General features: G+C 45.9%; 1 protein-coding gene and 1 non-coding gene across 2 annotated transcripts in view; both read left to right on the plus strand.

Moving 5' to 3' along the window:
- Nucleotides 1–3,654, plus strand: part of XYLT1 (xylosyltransferase 1) — a 295,314-nt gene extending 291,660 nt beyond the window's left edge. Inside the window, exon 12 of the mRNA XM_054589630.1 lies at nt 1,268–3,654. Coding sequence (XP_054445605.1) covers nt 1,268–1,590 — 323 coding nt within the window. The 3' untranslated portion in view covers nt 1,591–3,654. The remainder of the gene's footprint in view (nt 1–1,267) is intronic.
- Nucleotides 3,655–8,578: 4,924 nt separating this feature from the next.
- On the plus strand, nt 8,579–8,769 carry LOC129083962 (U2 spliceosomal RNA). The gene has a single exon (XR_008530533.1). It is a non-coding gene; the product is annotated as a U2 spliceosomal RNA (small nuclear RNA).
- Nucleotides 8,770–15,026: the final 6,257 nt, after the last annotated feature.

Consider the following 15,026-nt stretch of genomic DNA (forward strand, 5'->3'; position numbering starts at 1 on the left):
ATGGTAGGCACTCAGCAGCCAAAAACAGGGCTTCTCACCAGGCTTTGAGGTCAACAGACCCAGTTCAAACCTCAGCTCCAACTCTCATTACCTGTGTGATTTGGGAAAAGATGTTTAATAAGCCTTTGTGCTCACTGTTCCCTTTGCCCAGAAATCTCTCCCCCAGAATCTGTATGTGGCTTCTTTCTTCCTTCACATTAATCAGTTCTCAGCACAGATGTCACCTCCTCAGCGAAGTCTCCCTTGCTTACCTTATCTAAAATAAACACCCTCACCCTGGCCAGTGTGGCTCACTTAGTTGGGCATCATCCCTCAAACCGAGAAAGGTCACTGGTTCTATTCCTAGTCTGGGCACATGCCCGGATTGTGGTCCCATCCATAGTAGTAACACGTGCAAGAAGCAACAGATCAATATTTCTCTCTCACATCGATCTTAATCTCCCTCTCTTTCTCTCTCCCTTCCCCTCTCTCTGAAATCAATAAAAGAAAATAAATAAATACATAACTAAATAAATAAAATAAACACAACTGTCACTCTCTCATCCAGGGATCAGGAGGCTTTTACTGTAGAGCGCTAAATAGTAAATGTATTTGGATTTGCGGGCCACTTACAGTCTCTGCCTCAGCTACTCAGTTCTGCTGTGATAGCACAAAAGCAACCACAGACAATATCTACCCAAGTGGTCATAACTGTGCTCCAATAAAACTTTATTTACAACAACAGGTGGGGGGCCAGATATGGCCCAAGGGCCATAGTGTGCCAACCCCCTGCTCTGACCCAGTACCCCATTTATTCCCTTCATGACACTTATCACTAATTGAAGCAACCTCATTTATTTACTTGTTTATCCTTGTATTGTCACCAGTCTACCCTACTGGATTGCAATCTCCTTGACTGTCTGGTTCTCTCCACCCCATATAGTAGAGTCTGGCACTTAATAAGTCTTTATCAGATGAGTGAATGAATGCCTCTCAGAGAGTAGATATTTAGTAAATATGCATTGAATGAATGAATGCCTGGATTATTGAAGGTGCTGTGTAAATATGTGCTGAATGAATAAATGAACTTTGCTCTGTTCTAAAGTGGACTCATAAATGTCGCGGGCTCAGTTTCTTCATCTGCACAATGGGACTGCAAAAATAACTTCCTTATGAGATTGTCCTGCAAATTAAGTGGTGCTGCACCATGCCCAGCATGGTGCTGGGCACACAGTAGGTGCCAGGTTCGTGGCTCTTCTAATACTATGACGGTTCCCTTTGCTTTCAGAGGAGGCACTGAAGCTGCACAACGGGCCCCACCGCAGCACCTACATGGAGCAGAGCTTCCAGAGCCTGAACCCTGTCCTCAGCCTGCCCATCAGCCCTGCCCAGGTGGAGCAGGCTCAGAGGAACGCAGCCTCCACCGGCACTGCGCTGGAGCACTGGCTGGACTCGCTGGTGGGCGGGATGTGGACCGCCATGGACATCTGTGCCACAGGCCCCACCGCCTGCCCGGTCATGCAGACCTGCAGCCAGACGGCCTGGAGTTCCTTCAGCCCTGACCCCAAGTCAGAGCTGGGGGCAGTCAAACCCGACGGCCGGCTCAGGTAGCACCGGGCATGCGTGGATCACAGCGGATGTTAAAGGGAACACAGCCAGAGGGCCAGTGGGGCCTGGACCCTGGCCTCCCAACCAGGGGGTGCCTTTTGTGGGAGGGGCCCTCCTAGCCATAGAATGATGGAGAAGGAAAGTTCTGGGGCCAAAGCAGGGCTTGCCGATGACCTGCATTTGGTAAGCTGGCTCCTGGGGGCGTGGTCTTACCTCTTCTGGCTGATTCTCAAGTCCTACAGGGTCCTTGTCTTCCCCCTCCAATGACCCAACCCCCGAGACAAGTAATTCTCAAACTTTTACTTTGAGCAGCAGAACTTTGTTTACTAAGCGCAGTCGTGGGTGGGATCAAGGCGCAGATGAAATCCAGGCTGCTCTGGTTGAAGCTGGGGAGAGGGAGGTTCTTTCTCAAAGCTCAGCCCAATGGGCAGTCCCTTTGCCAAGGGCATCTCCTAAAGGTACCTCTTCAGAACCTAAGGGCTCTGCAAAACCCAGTTTGAAAAGCACTGCCCAGATGGTGGGTTTGATCTCCAGCCCCACCCTTCCGCTCATCTTTCCACTCCTCTGGTCCAGGAAACCCTTGTGCCAGCCCTGAAATGACATGGGAAGTCATGCTCATGGGCTTCTCTCCTGGGGGGCAGCCGACTCAGGATGCCCTGAAGCCTCCCACCAGCCCTTCTTCTTAGCAGCTAGATGAGCAGGAAAGCCTTGTGGTGCAACATGGCCGAGGTCCACCAAAGTGAGACTGCCAGTGTCCTGGGTTCCAGGCCACCCTCCCTCAAGGAAAAATAGGATGATAATGAACCCCAAGTCTCCAACCGTTCATGGGCCAGGACACCAAGACCATGACCGTGTTGATCGTTGACAGTGGGAGCAGGAGGGTCCACGGCCATGAAACTCATAGAGGTTGTTTGGAGCAAAGCTCCTGAGCTAGACAGCACAACGGTATCCATCACCTGCCTGAGCCTTTCCTTTCTGAGGTCAGGCGCCCCAGAGCTTTGTGAATTGCACACTCGGTGCTGTTGGGAGTGACCAAATCGCATGGACCAGACTTTTCACATCAAGGAAAAAGCATTTCCGATTTGGTTTTTAAATTCATGCCCTTCCTTACCGGAGGTACCAAGAGGCCCATCTGACGTGCAGTGTAAAAGTGGGAAGCTTGAGTATCTGGTTGTTTAAAACCAAAACAACCGTATTGTTCACAAGGCCCGAGTTCCCAGAAACCTGGAGGGTTTCCTTGCCATGTGCCCCTTGGAGTGACCCCTGCTCCTCTGAGAGCCCCTCCCCAGGGGCCCCCTTCCTCCTCTGATCCCACCCTCCCCCAAAGGACAGGGTTCCCGTGGACCTGTGCCACCCCAGTTGCAAACTGTCCTTCCCAGGAGAGCCAGGCCTTGGTGTGTCTCTCCTGTGTGAGTTTGAAGGTACTACAGTTCCCTCTGATGACTTTCAGCTGTTGCCCCCGAAACCACCCCATCCCCCACCCAGCAAGGCAGGATGTCCTATGGGCAATGGAGGATATAGAGAAAGGACACTTTAGATATTTATTATTTATAAGTTTTAGTCAATGACTAATTAGTAGGTGCTGTTTTTGCAGCTTGTCAATTATGTTATCTCACTAACTGAGGCTGCCTTTATTCACTAAAGGTCCCCCCCAGCCCTTCTCCTCCTTCCTCTCCTTCCCACCCGTTAGTGTCTCCCTGCTGCCATTTCTCTCTCTCTCAGTTTCTCTCTGTGTGTCTGCCCTACATTCTCCATGTCCTCAGAGGGCAGCAGGGGTGTTGGACACCATGAGGAGAACACTTCGACCAGCAACATCCACAGTCTGATGTGGGGTAACTTGGGGAACACTGAAGCCTCACTTTTCCTCATGCAGGTGTTAGCCTCATCCAGACCTCCATTTCTGGGGGTGCTGGAATTCCTGAGCCATCCCCGCTCCCCGCCCCAGGCACAGGGGCAGGACTGGCCAACCACTTGTCAAAGCAGGGATCTTGGGCTGTCCCTGCTTCGTCCCTTGCTGACCTTCCTTAGCGAGTCTAACCATGAAGCTCCATGTAACATGACAAGATGACAGAGGGAAACAGGCTGCTTCCAAGCCCCAGAGGAAAAGAAATCAAGAAATCCTTTTAGGAAGAGGGTAGGCTGTCAGACTGGGCCAAGAGAGCCCAGGAGATGGCCGCTGTCAACAGTGGTTCCAGGGACCTCAGAGTTGCGTTCTCAGAAAGCCCCTCTGATCTCCCAATGGACTTAGAAGCCATGGGAGGCCCGTGCCACACCCTTTTTCTGCCCCTACCTTCTGTCTCTGGCCAGAGGGCCCCTGCACCTGTCAGAGCTGCCCAGGGAACCTCCCTTCACCCTCCCCACTCCACCACTAGGCCTCAGAGTTTTCACAGTGTCATTTGCAGTGGCTCATGAGAGCCCAGCACTGACACATCTCTGCATGGTGTGTGCCTGCTGGCTCCTACGCGGGCCTTCCTGCACCCACTGACATTGCTGACTTTTGTCCCCACTCTGGGAGAAGTGGCAGAGCTGGCTTACTCTGGGGATATCTCCACCCCGTCCCTGTCCTTCTCTTCAGTCGCCACTCCCTGCAATGAATTCTGGGACACTGAGCAGTCACCCAGGTGTTCTTAATGTCCTTTGTTTCTAGACAGAGAATAACTTTGCATATTTTATGTTTGGTTAAAAGAGAGAGAGAGAGAGACAGAAATGCAATCAAAGCCTAGTATATTTAGAGAAAAAGTGATCTTTTCCAGGGAAAGTAGTTTTAACTCATTTTTTAAATCTGCCTGAGAATGATTTATCTGTTAGAAGCCATTGGTCCGGCAGCCATCAGCAATGGTTGCCTGAGGGTTTTAAAAACAGGGGACTGAGGTCTCCGGAAACCCTGTTCCAGTCTGCAGAAGCATAGTGATAGGGGGCAGAGTTACCGGCCAGGTCCTGGGACTGCGGGCAAGTTGAAAAGGGGGACTTGAGGTCAGTTTGTGGGGAGAAGGAAGCATTCGGTTGGCTGTGGCACTCGGCACAATTTCCCAGCCATCCCAGTGACATTCAGGCACATAGGGAGCTCAGGAGGCACTTCCCTCCTCGGTGGGCCCTCCCAGGTTCCATTTCCCAGGCCATACACAAAGCACCATGTCTCCAAGGCGGGGTGTGAGCAATTCCCAGGGCCCCCTGTGTTTTAACATGTGCACCCATTCCTCCCTTTGGAGAAAGGCCTTTCTGATGTGATCAGGGGTCATTCTGACTTTATTTCCCAGTGTTAGCTGAACTTTTTAAAATGCAAGTGAGTTGAGAGAGGCTAAGAGAAGCCACATAAGCCCGTGAAAGGTGCGGAGTGCAGCTACTCTGGGCATATGCCTGTATTGTGTGTTCTGTGCTTCCTTCTGGTTCTCTAGTTTCCAAGTGCGAGGTCACTGGCTGAAACCTTGATTCCTTTGCAGAGAAAGTGCAGAATAGAGGAGAGCAGTAGCTTCTGGGTGCAGGGTGTGTGAGCAAAAGCCCCTTTCACAACCAAGTTCACTGGGAAACTCAGGACACAAGCTTCCAGGCAGCATCTAAAGGGGATATATAGAGACAGCTGTTGGCAGAGGTCTGCAAGATCAAAGAGGCTCCCTATGGTTGAAGTCACAAATTCCTGTGGGGTCCAGGACACTGACATAGAGGAGTGAAGCTGTTGGTGTAGCAGTAGGGAGTGGTGGGGACTACGGTCTGCTGGCACGCACATGACCCGTCCAACAGGTGCAGCCGCTGCGGGGCCGCAACCTGGCAGTGCTTGTGAGAATGCAGGCACGCACACCAGAATCTCCCAGTCTGGCCCGGGCAGCCAGAGATCCAGGTTTTAATAGGAAATCTGATTTTTCAATGTCAGCCTTTTTTTAAAGATTTTATTCAGCCTTTTAAAAAGAGATTTTATTTATTTATTTTTAGAGAGAGGGGAACAGAGGGGAAAAAGAAAGGGAGAGAAACATCATCATGCAAGATACACATCAATGGGTTGCCTCTTGGACACCCCCGACTGGGGACCAGGCCTGCAAGCCAGGCATGGGCCCTGACTGGGAATCGAACGAGCAACCTTTCAGTTCACAGGCCAGCACTGACACCACTGGGCCACACCAGCCAGGGCATTGATGTCCGCAGTTTTGTTTTTTTTCTAAAGAGAGGATGAGGAAAGAGAAATTCCACAGTTCAGCCGGTGTACTGGCAGCAAACTTACTCCAGAGAGGTGGTTTAAAAGAAGGCTGGACATTGCTCCTGTGAAGGGAGAAAAGCCAGCATTAAGAATGGGCAAAAATAATGGGCGCATGTTGAACTCTTAAGGGAACAGAAATCTCATTCTAGTCATTCCCATCCTAAAGACACAGCCCCACAGAGGAGGCGTCCCAGGAGAACTGGCTTGTTCAACTCTCCTGGCCCCAGCACAGTTTGTGCTGAAGGGAAGAAGGAACAGAATTTGGAGACCTCAGCTGTTGTCCCTTACACCTAAGGAGGTCCACGTTGCCCAGGTCACATCTTTGGGAATTCCATCTCACCCAGGCAGGGAGGTCAAGGACAGGGTCCAAAAGGAGAGGGCAGTGTGTGGAATGGCCTGGCTCTCTCCAAGTCCCAGGTTCTAGGAGTCACCTTGCCACATGTCTGAAAGCTTTGGAAGCCATGCTGGAGCTGTGCTTACTCACAGGATGTCCCCTCAGCTTCTGCCTCAGTTACCTTACTTTGCCCATGGGTCTACCACAGGCTCTACCTCACTGTGTCTGCTGAGAAGTTTACCTTTTGGGGGGAATAAAGGTGGCCAAATCTGCTTGAACTGAATGTACAATCTATGCAAATTCTCTCTGTGTGTCTCTGTTGTCTGTCTGTCTGTCTCTCTCTCTCTCTCTCTAAAGTATTATATTTTTTTTACCTCTTAAGACTGAGGAGGGCTTTCTTGATCCACTTGTGTCCACCCTTCATGTTGTCTTTGGTTCTGTCCTTGCCAAACCCCACACAGGGAGACAGCGGTCCTTCCTTCCCCGTCCACTTGGCTGAGGGTTCTCCAACTGCCTGTGCCCACAGACCCACAGGAAAGCATGTTCTGCCCGTTGCCACCTCCATTCCTAATTCGACTTCTCCATTCCTCACTTTCCTCTGACTGACTGACCCTCCCCACTCCCCCCGCAAAAAAAGCCTTAGGTTCTCCTTTTTGAAATGTGGCCTTAAAATTATTTTTGGAAAGCTGTCCGCCCTTTCCCTCCCATTTCCACCAACATCCAAGAAGAAAGAGCCTCTTAAGCAAGGGGCGGCCAATCTATAGTTTGCAGATGCTTAGAAATTGCTAATAAGTGTCGTCTTCAGGAAAAATATTCTTAAATGTTTCCTATGGGTAAAATGAAGGCTTGGGTGCTCATCTAAACCTCAGCCAGCTCCTGAAGCACTCTCTCAGAGTGTGTTGCCGCTGCAAGTGGGCTGGCTTCATTACCTGCAGAGTGCTAACTCTGGCTTTCCAACCCTCCCATTCCCAGTACGTGGTGACTTATGTACTTCAGTCAAGGATAAATCAGGAGAGTTTCTCAATTTATCTCTTCGTCCTTCCTGCCTGGAAAGTGGTAGCATTAAATATTCCCAGCAGATGCGTCGTGTTCTCCAGGGGACCACGCTCTCCTACTTTCAGAGCCCCTCCTTTTCCCTTCCATCGCTCCAGGGCTGATGGAGGCCAAAGACAACCCAGGGTTTTCATAGGAAATTCACTGGAATTGAGCGCAATTGTCTTTGTAGTTTTTTTGTCTTTTTTTTTTCTTTTTAATATTATTATGTTATCAGTAGCATTTGGGTATTTTTTTAGAGGCCTCACAATAAGTTATTACCGTCCCCTTCATTTTTTTCAAAGACATGTGGTGATATAGTTTTTAAAAATAACTATTTTGTTATAGATCATAATATGCATAAAACTGTACAGAAATATTTTGTAATGTATTGATTTTTTTAAAAAGAGACTATGTAAATAAAGTTTTAAAAAAGAGAGAATTCAAATGGCACACACTGAAAGATGTAGATATTTTGCTATTTATTTAAAGGAGTATTTTAAGAGATATCAAACTATGTGAAATTGACCAGTAATCAAAGCTCCAATCTCCCGAATGCTTTTTTCTCATGGTAGAATGTGATTCTTGGAAATGATGGCACTACCTGGCCATTTTTGCACCTTTTTTGTCTTTTTGTTTAGCAGAAAAACAACAACAAAATTGTGCCTTAGCTGTATTTTTTTTTTTTTTTTTTTTTTTTTGTCTAGGGGAGTTTGTTTCTGTCTGACAAAGCAAATTTTTTTTTGCAGAAAACAGTGGATGTAATGAATACTGTACCATACCAAAAACACTGCAAGTGTATATAGATGCTTTCTGTCATACTGTGTTTTCAGATGCAGAATTTTAAAATTAAAAAAAAAATACTGTCTTTATGGAACAGTGGTTGTGTGTCTTCTTTTTAGGAGATGGAACGGTATCTTCACACACTCTTGTATGCTCTTCCTTCCTCTGCACCATCCACCCCCGAGGATTAAAGTGACTAATTTGTTATCCCAACTGGGATACCTTTAAGAATGAAGGGGGCAGTGACTGAAAGGAATGCTAAGACCACAGGCATAAACGGGGCCTCTCTTGGGAAAACCTGGGTGTGTGGGCACGCTCCCTAATCAAGCCTGCTGTCATCTCTCAACTCCTCTAAATGATTTCCCAGGTTGAAGCAGAAGCATATGGTTTGAAACCTTTTGTTAGAAAGCTAGCGAGGAGGGACTGCTATATAAAGTGGCAAACAGTGTTCTATACCCAACTGGCTAGCTATGTAGCAAATGTTTTCCTTTCTTTACCACACAGCTAGGCTGCATTCCCCAGAATTCCACATAGGGATATTCCACATAAGGATATGCTCAGCTGTGGGCCATGTGACCACCTTCTGGCCAATGGAATGTGGGCGGAATTGATTAATGCTCTTCTAGACCTGGCCCATACAACTTCCCACAAGAATTGCTTCTTGGCCTTTCGGATAAGATCAAGTGTAGTATCCACTCTTACCAGTTTAACATCCAATGTGTCCTTTACCTGAGGACAATACAGTAAATTGATTCTTGAAACAAAGAAGTGGAATAGGAGCTTGCTCCATCCACTCCACGCATCAACCCAGTATTTTGGTACTCCCGGGAACAGGGCACAAAAAACAGAAAGAAAGAAAACGCATAAGAACCTCCTCTCTCTCCCTATTAATCAGCTCAGATGTTTTGAATCATCTTGATTTGGGGCATTCATTAGTTGGCCTGTTTTACTGCTCTTCTTAGAACCCTGACTTGAAGAGCCACAACATAGAAGGAGCAGCCCCTGCATAGCAACATGGAGGGCCCTCTGGCCAGTCACCCCTACTGATTATGACATGAAACAAAATAAGCACATATCGTGTATCCAACTGAGAATTTGTTTTAGCAGCTAGCCTTATATTAAATAATTCATCAGAAATGGGAACTCAGGTGGTCCTCTGGGGAAGTCCACATTTCAGCCCCTTAATTCCATAGTAAAAGAGTCAGAAACTCAGATGGATGAAGTAATTTGCCTAAAGCTTCCAAAATATTAGCATAACTAGAACCAAGGTATCCTATCCCCCACAGACACCTACCAAATCATTAGGGGGACTGGTTCTGCATCCTTAGATTGGCCTCATAACAATGTTTATGTGTGGCTACTGAAGGCCATGGCCAAGGATGGAGAGTGCCCAGGTGGCTGGATTGCAGAGATTCCTTTCATTAACCTTCAAATCCTTAAAAGCAAAGAGTAACACTGAGACCCAGATGGGAATTTACAGCCAGAACAAAATAGGGTAAGGAAGGTGACTGTATTTGGAAAGATGGATGAACCCCAGATTCATTGGCCAAAACCTCTTTTTCAGTCTGACCTTAGACTCAGTTTCCCAGCACTCCTCTGCTCAAAGATGAGTGCCCCAAAAAATAAAATTTTGCTTGAAGGAAAGGATTAATTTTCAAAATTTCTGTGGAAGGATCATACACCTTGTTCCATATGGTATTCTCAGGACTTAACACAGTGAGCCCATGGTATGGACACTCAATGAGTATTTAGTGAATAAACAAGGTGATGAGGACATGTTTCTTAATGACCATATGAATAGGAGGTCACTTGTACAAAACATTGTCTTTACAACCAATAGTTGATCAGTGATATTTGGCAAAACATGGGTTACTGTAAAATAGATAGTGATTTTTTTCCCTTCAATAATGACATTTCAGGCCTTTTTCAAAATGGGTTGTTTGGAATTCCCTTCCTGCTGATTCATATGACCTCTTACACATCAGCTTTTGTTTAAAATACAGTAGTGGCTGGCTTAGGTTTGTCAGACTAATGGTTTTAAGGGGTGTTTTTCTTTCTTCCAAGTGGAACCCATTTTCAAACAAAATTGTACAGTAAACTCCAATATATAAAAGAGATTTTGAAACGGGGGCTGAGAAGGCTGCTGTAGTTGAAGTGGGAGTGGAAATTCTCTTAGCAGTGTTTCTTCCCACCCCCAGTCAACCCCTTTGGTAGCCACAGGGTGTGTAGGTGACCAGGCTTTGAAACTCATACCTCTGGTGGAAGCACTTAGGCCTTTGGCAGGGTTGACCTTTGGCTGTGCTTTCAGGATGCTGAAAGTTGAGTTCCAGGCCAGATCTCTAAGAATGAGACCAAATCAAGAATAGTCACCTTCTTACCTAGTCTTAGAAAGTCAGAAGGGTGGAAATGTAGTAGAGTTGGGGTGAAAAGAAGGCATGGCTGGCCTGAGGTCAAGTTTGGGATTTTCTTGATCCTGTGCATTCATATTTAGTCGGTCTGTTTACCCTGCCAGTAAACTGCATGCTGCCCCAACCCCAATGGGAAGTACTAAGAATCAAGAGACCAAGACCCACTCCATCCTTGGTTCTGCCACTGATTCGCTACGTGATCACAGCAAGTCTCTTTCCTATGATGGATCTCAGATTCCTCAACCGTCAAATGGGAAAAGGAGGCTCATTGACCACTGATGTCCCTTCAAGTTCAGACATGTAGGTGCATAGTCCAATGTCCAACCCACTACCTGATTCCGATTATGTAAATTGCCAACTTCTTAGAAGACAATGTTCTCAAAATACGATATTTGGTGTTCATATCTGTTACTTTACTCAAAGAAGTTTAATCCAAAGAGGAATCTATTAGATCAAGAAACTGCAGAGACAACAATTAAAATGCAAGTACAAGAACAAGGGCAGCTCCAGGGGACTCAAGACTGGAACTGGTTGGTGTCTTGATACTCATTGTTCCTTTTTTCTCCATTTCTGCTGGCACCCGTCTGATGCTACTCTCCCCTACAAATAGCAGATGCCACATGATAGATAAAGAAGGCCCCACAAGTCTCTGTTTCTTCTCTTTCAAAAATTGTAACACAGAAACATCAATTTCCTTTGTCCTCATTGCCAAAGGATAAAGCACGCTTGAGTCAAAATCTTGGACCAATCACTGGGACCAGACAAGGTGTTATAATTGTTTAAGTTTGTATCATATGTCCACCCCGTGGCCACAGGGGTAAGAAATTGTGATTGGCAGCCCCATCCCAATCATATGATCAGGGTTGAAGAGGAACATTTCCTCAAAGGGATAGGATGGTGTTGAAGAGACAAAAACAACAGATGTCCATCCACTTGCCACAGCCAACTCCAGGCTCAGGTGGCTTCTCAGATGCCAGTCCAATTCGTTTTTGCTCCTCAAGTGCCCAAATCATCTCTGCCCAGCTCCTAGCTATCTCCCTAAGGAGAAGGGTTCTGGGCCTTTCTTGAGCAAATCATTTTAAATAAATATCATATGGATGGTGCAGAAGATTTCACCCTCACTTAATTATTTGTGTGATATTTATGCTTATGGGACAGCATGATGGATTTCACCTTTTCTCCTTGTACCCTGGGCACAAGATTCATTAAAAAGGCTCATGTAACTGTCCTTTGCTAATTATGGTTGATGGTTCTAATGTGCAGCAAAAAACAGAGACTGTGTACTTGCAAAAAACAACATCTCTCTCCAGGTTTCTGTAGCATCATTTCGGGATTCCAGTCTCCTCTCTGAGCCTTTCACTGCTCTGTGCCCTCAGCAGGCACCAAAACCCATAGCTAGCAAACTCGTCCATGATGATGGGGACTTACCTTGCTGAGTTGGTATATGAAGCTTCCAAAAGTGGATTTGACAAGGAAAACAATGGTTAACCCAATGACAGAAAGCACTGATAGCAGATAGGCTGATAGCCATCACAGCAGATTGACTGGGACTAAGAAGAAATATTGGGAATGCTTTTCCAATCACACCGTCAAAGCTGAGCTCCTCACTGCCAATTTTTCTGTGCTTCTGACCAAAATAAGGGCCATCCTCCAACTCTAGAGTCAGATAATCCTATGTATAAACATTGGTTTCATTATGGACCAGCTGAGTCATGTTTGATTCAGGTTCCCTAACCTACCTGGGCCTCAGCTTACCTGCCTGTATATTGGGTATAATAGCTACTGACTTATAAAGCTATTGGGAGAATCTGAGAAAGAAAATGCCTGTGAAATACACAGTCAACTGTCTGCACATATGAGAAACTCAGTAAATGTCAGCTCCCCTTGCCTTCACACCTCAATGGTGAAAGCTCCTTGAAGGCAGGGGGACAATGTCTATATTTTTAGCAAACATTAAAGGGTTTGAAACATAAAATGATATGTCAGTGTCTCATGAATGACTGAGTGAATGAATGAATGAATGAACTGTACTGCTGCTACTTCCAGTTTCTTCAGGAGTGTTCCAGTTAGTCTGGTCTCCACAATAATTCTGGGTTTGAGACTTGATATCTTCCTTAAGCTTCAATTCATGACAAACAAGGTGGCATTGCCTCAACTTTAAAGATCCAAGTGAGATTTTTTTCCCACAAACCCTGAACCTAGGGACGCATAATACTGCCCCAGAGATTCTTGGGGAGACTCAAGTTCAAATACAACCCTGGGTCCCACTTTCACTGAATTGGTTCATTTTATAGTGCGTTCCTCTGTTTTGCGAGGGTGGGGGAGATTTCTCCTTTTCGCACTATATCATCCCCCAATAAGCACCCCAACCCATCACTTCCCAAGTTACTACTGCCAAGATACGTGGACCGGAGATTTTTTCAAAGCTTTCAGGAAAAGGATTGCATGAGAGCATTTCAAATGATTTAGAATTTAATATTAGATACTTCCATTCTCAAAAGCTCCAGAATCTCTCACCAGCCAGCTGCCTACTCAGTCTCCAGCTTCCAGGCATGTTTCCCTCTCCCTCTCTTCATGCCCTGATCTTTGCTCTTCTGTCTGTTCTCCTCCACTCCCAAAAAACACCCTGGTATTTCTTGTTATCCCACCGCCTCTGCAGACCAGTCCCTTGGGCCACATATCCCACACCTAAAGAAAACTGTAAAGGCGAGTTCTCTCCCAAGTTCTAAACCTAGTTCTCACCTAAAAGAGCTCTGAATCCAGCTATGATATCAAGTACTACAAAATACTTTTTCCCTCTGATTATTCTGATTTAACACAATCCCTTGCTGATAAGGGAGAGGAGGAGGGCAGGTCTGAGTCCTTTGGCTTTGTTCCTTAGATCATGTTTTATATGATTTTGGAAAACCATGGGCTCTCCCTCATCACCATGGGAATCATTCCACCAACTTCAAACTCAATCTCATTATATCTTGAATGACTGCTGATTTACTTGGGGATGAATGGTCAGCAAGTGGGTTGCAAGCACCCAAAGAAAACTTGGATGAACTCCAGGATCAAAAACTGCTCGAAACTAAGAACACTTACAATCTAGAGTTGGGTTCAATGAATTACAGTCTTTCCTGCCAACTTTTATTTTCCAACCTTGACTATTTACGGCCTGCATCAGAAGACACTGACATTGACCCTGTCATCAAGGATGTGTTCATCTAATATGAGTATTGGCCCAAACTTAGCTTCAAAACCTGGCAACAGGGGAGGGGAAAAAAACACATAGGGTATAATGGATATAGAACCCTATGTAACTGCACCCTAACTCAAAGTCTAACCTGTTCCCAAAAATCTAATTGCTCCATTTGTCAGTATGTAAGGCAGGGTTTCCCAGAGAAATAGAACCAATAGGATGTATATGTGTGTATGTATATGGGCAGAAAGAAAAAGAAAAAGAAAGACATTATATGGAATTAGCTCCCATGATTATGGAGGCTGAGAAGTTCTAAGATCTTCAGTCAGCCAGTTGGGGACCCAGGAGAGCTGATGATATAAGTTCCAGTCCAAGTCCAAAGACCTAAGAACCAGGAGAGCAGATGGTGTAGCTCAAGTCCAAAATCCAGTGACTTGAGACCTAAGAAGAGCTGATGTTTTCAGTTCAGGTCCCCACTCCCCAACCCCTGCCAAAAAAAAAAAAAAAAGAAAAAGACTGATTTCCCAGAAGGTGGTCCCCCTTATTAGCCAAAAGCTCAGCGTTCTGTTTCAATCAGGACTTCAACTGGTTGATTGGATGTGACCCAGCTGCATTAGGGAGGGCACTCTGCTTTAGTCTACTGATTCAAATGTTTATCTTATCCCAGAACACCCTCACAGACACACCTAGAATAATGTTTAACCAATATCTGGGCATCCTGTGACCCAGTCAAGTTAACACATAAAATTAACCATCACATTCATTTTCTCTTCCTTTGTGATGGGCGTAATGCTCGCCAACTGGAGGCAATGGGGCAAAACATATTGAAAGACCTCTAATCAGCTAACACCAAGTGGAAGGGAGCTTGAGTGAGTTCTCACCCTCCCACTTAGTAGTGTGTGACTTTGAGCCAAGCACTCAACTTTGTAATACTTTTTCTCCATTACTTTAAAAAGAAAAAAAAAAGGGTAGGGGATAATCTTATCTGCCTTACCTACCTGTGAAGGGTTCCTGGTAAGATGATATCGATGGCTCTCAACCGTGACTGTGCAATGGAATCACCTGGAGAGGTTGTTTAAATGCTGATACACAAGCCACACCCCAGTCCAATTAAATCATAAACTCTGGTGGTAGGACCCAGGCATCAGAAATTTTAAAAGCACCCAGGTTATGAATCCAGTGTGCAGGCAAGGTTGAGAACCACGGGATTACATTGATGTGAAACCTTTCCCCCAAATGTTGGGAATTATCTTTGCTGCCCTATGCTTACCCCATCCCTTTGTGTGGTAAGAAGAGATTGTCTGGCTTGAGACCACAGTGTCCCGCATTGTTAAGACAAGAGCTACAAGGATAAGAGTGAAATTCAAGGCATTAACAGAAAACATCTCAATGTTCTGAATCAATGCAATTTTCCTGAAGATGTGACCCTCAGAATTGCATATTTCAAGAACTTGGAAGAATAGTATAAATATATCATCTAGTCTGTCCTCTTGCCATCAGCCAAAGTCA

The sequence above is a fragment of the Pteronotus mesoamericanus genome, unplaced genomic scaffold, assembly GCF_021234165.1.
Source record: "Pteronotus mesoamericanus isolate MK-2021 breed Mesoamerican mustached bat unplaced genomic scaffold, CSHL_Meso_final scaffold_167, whole genome shotgun sequence".
NCBI classification, from domain to species: domain Eukaryota; kingdom Metazoa; phylum Chordata; class Mammalia; order Chiroptera; family Mormoopidae; genus Pteronotus; species Pteronotus mesoamericanus.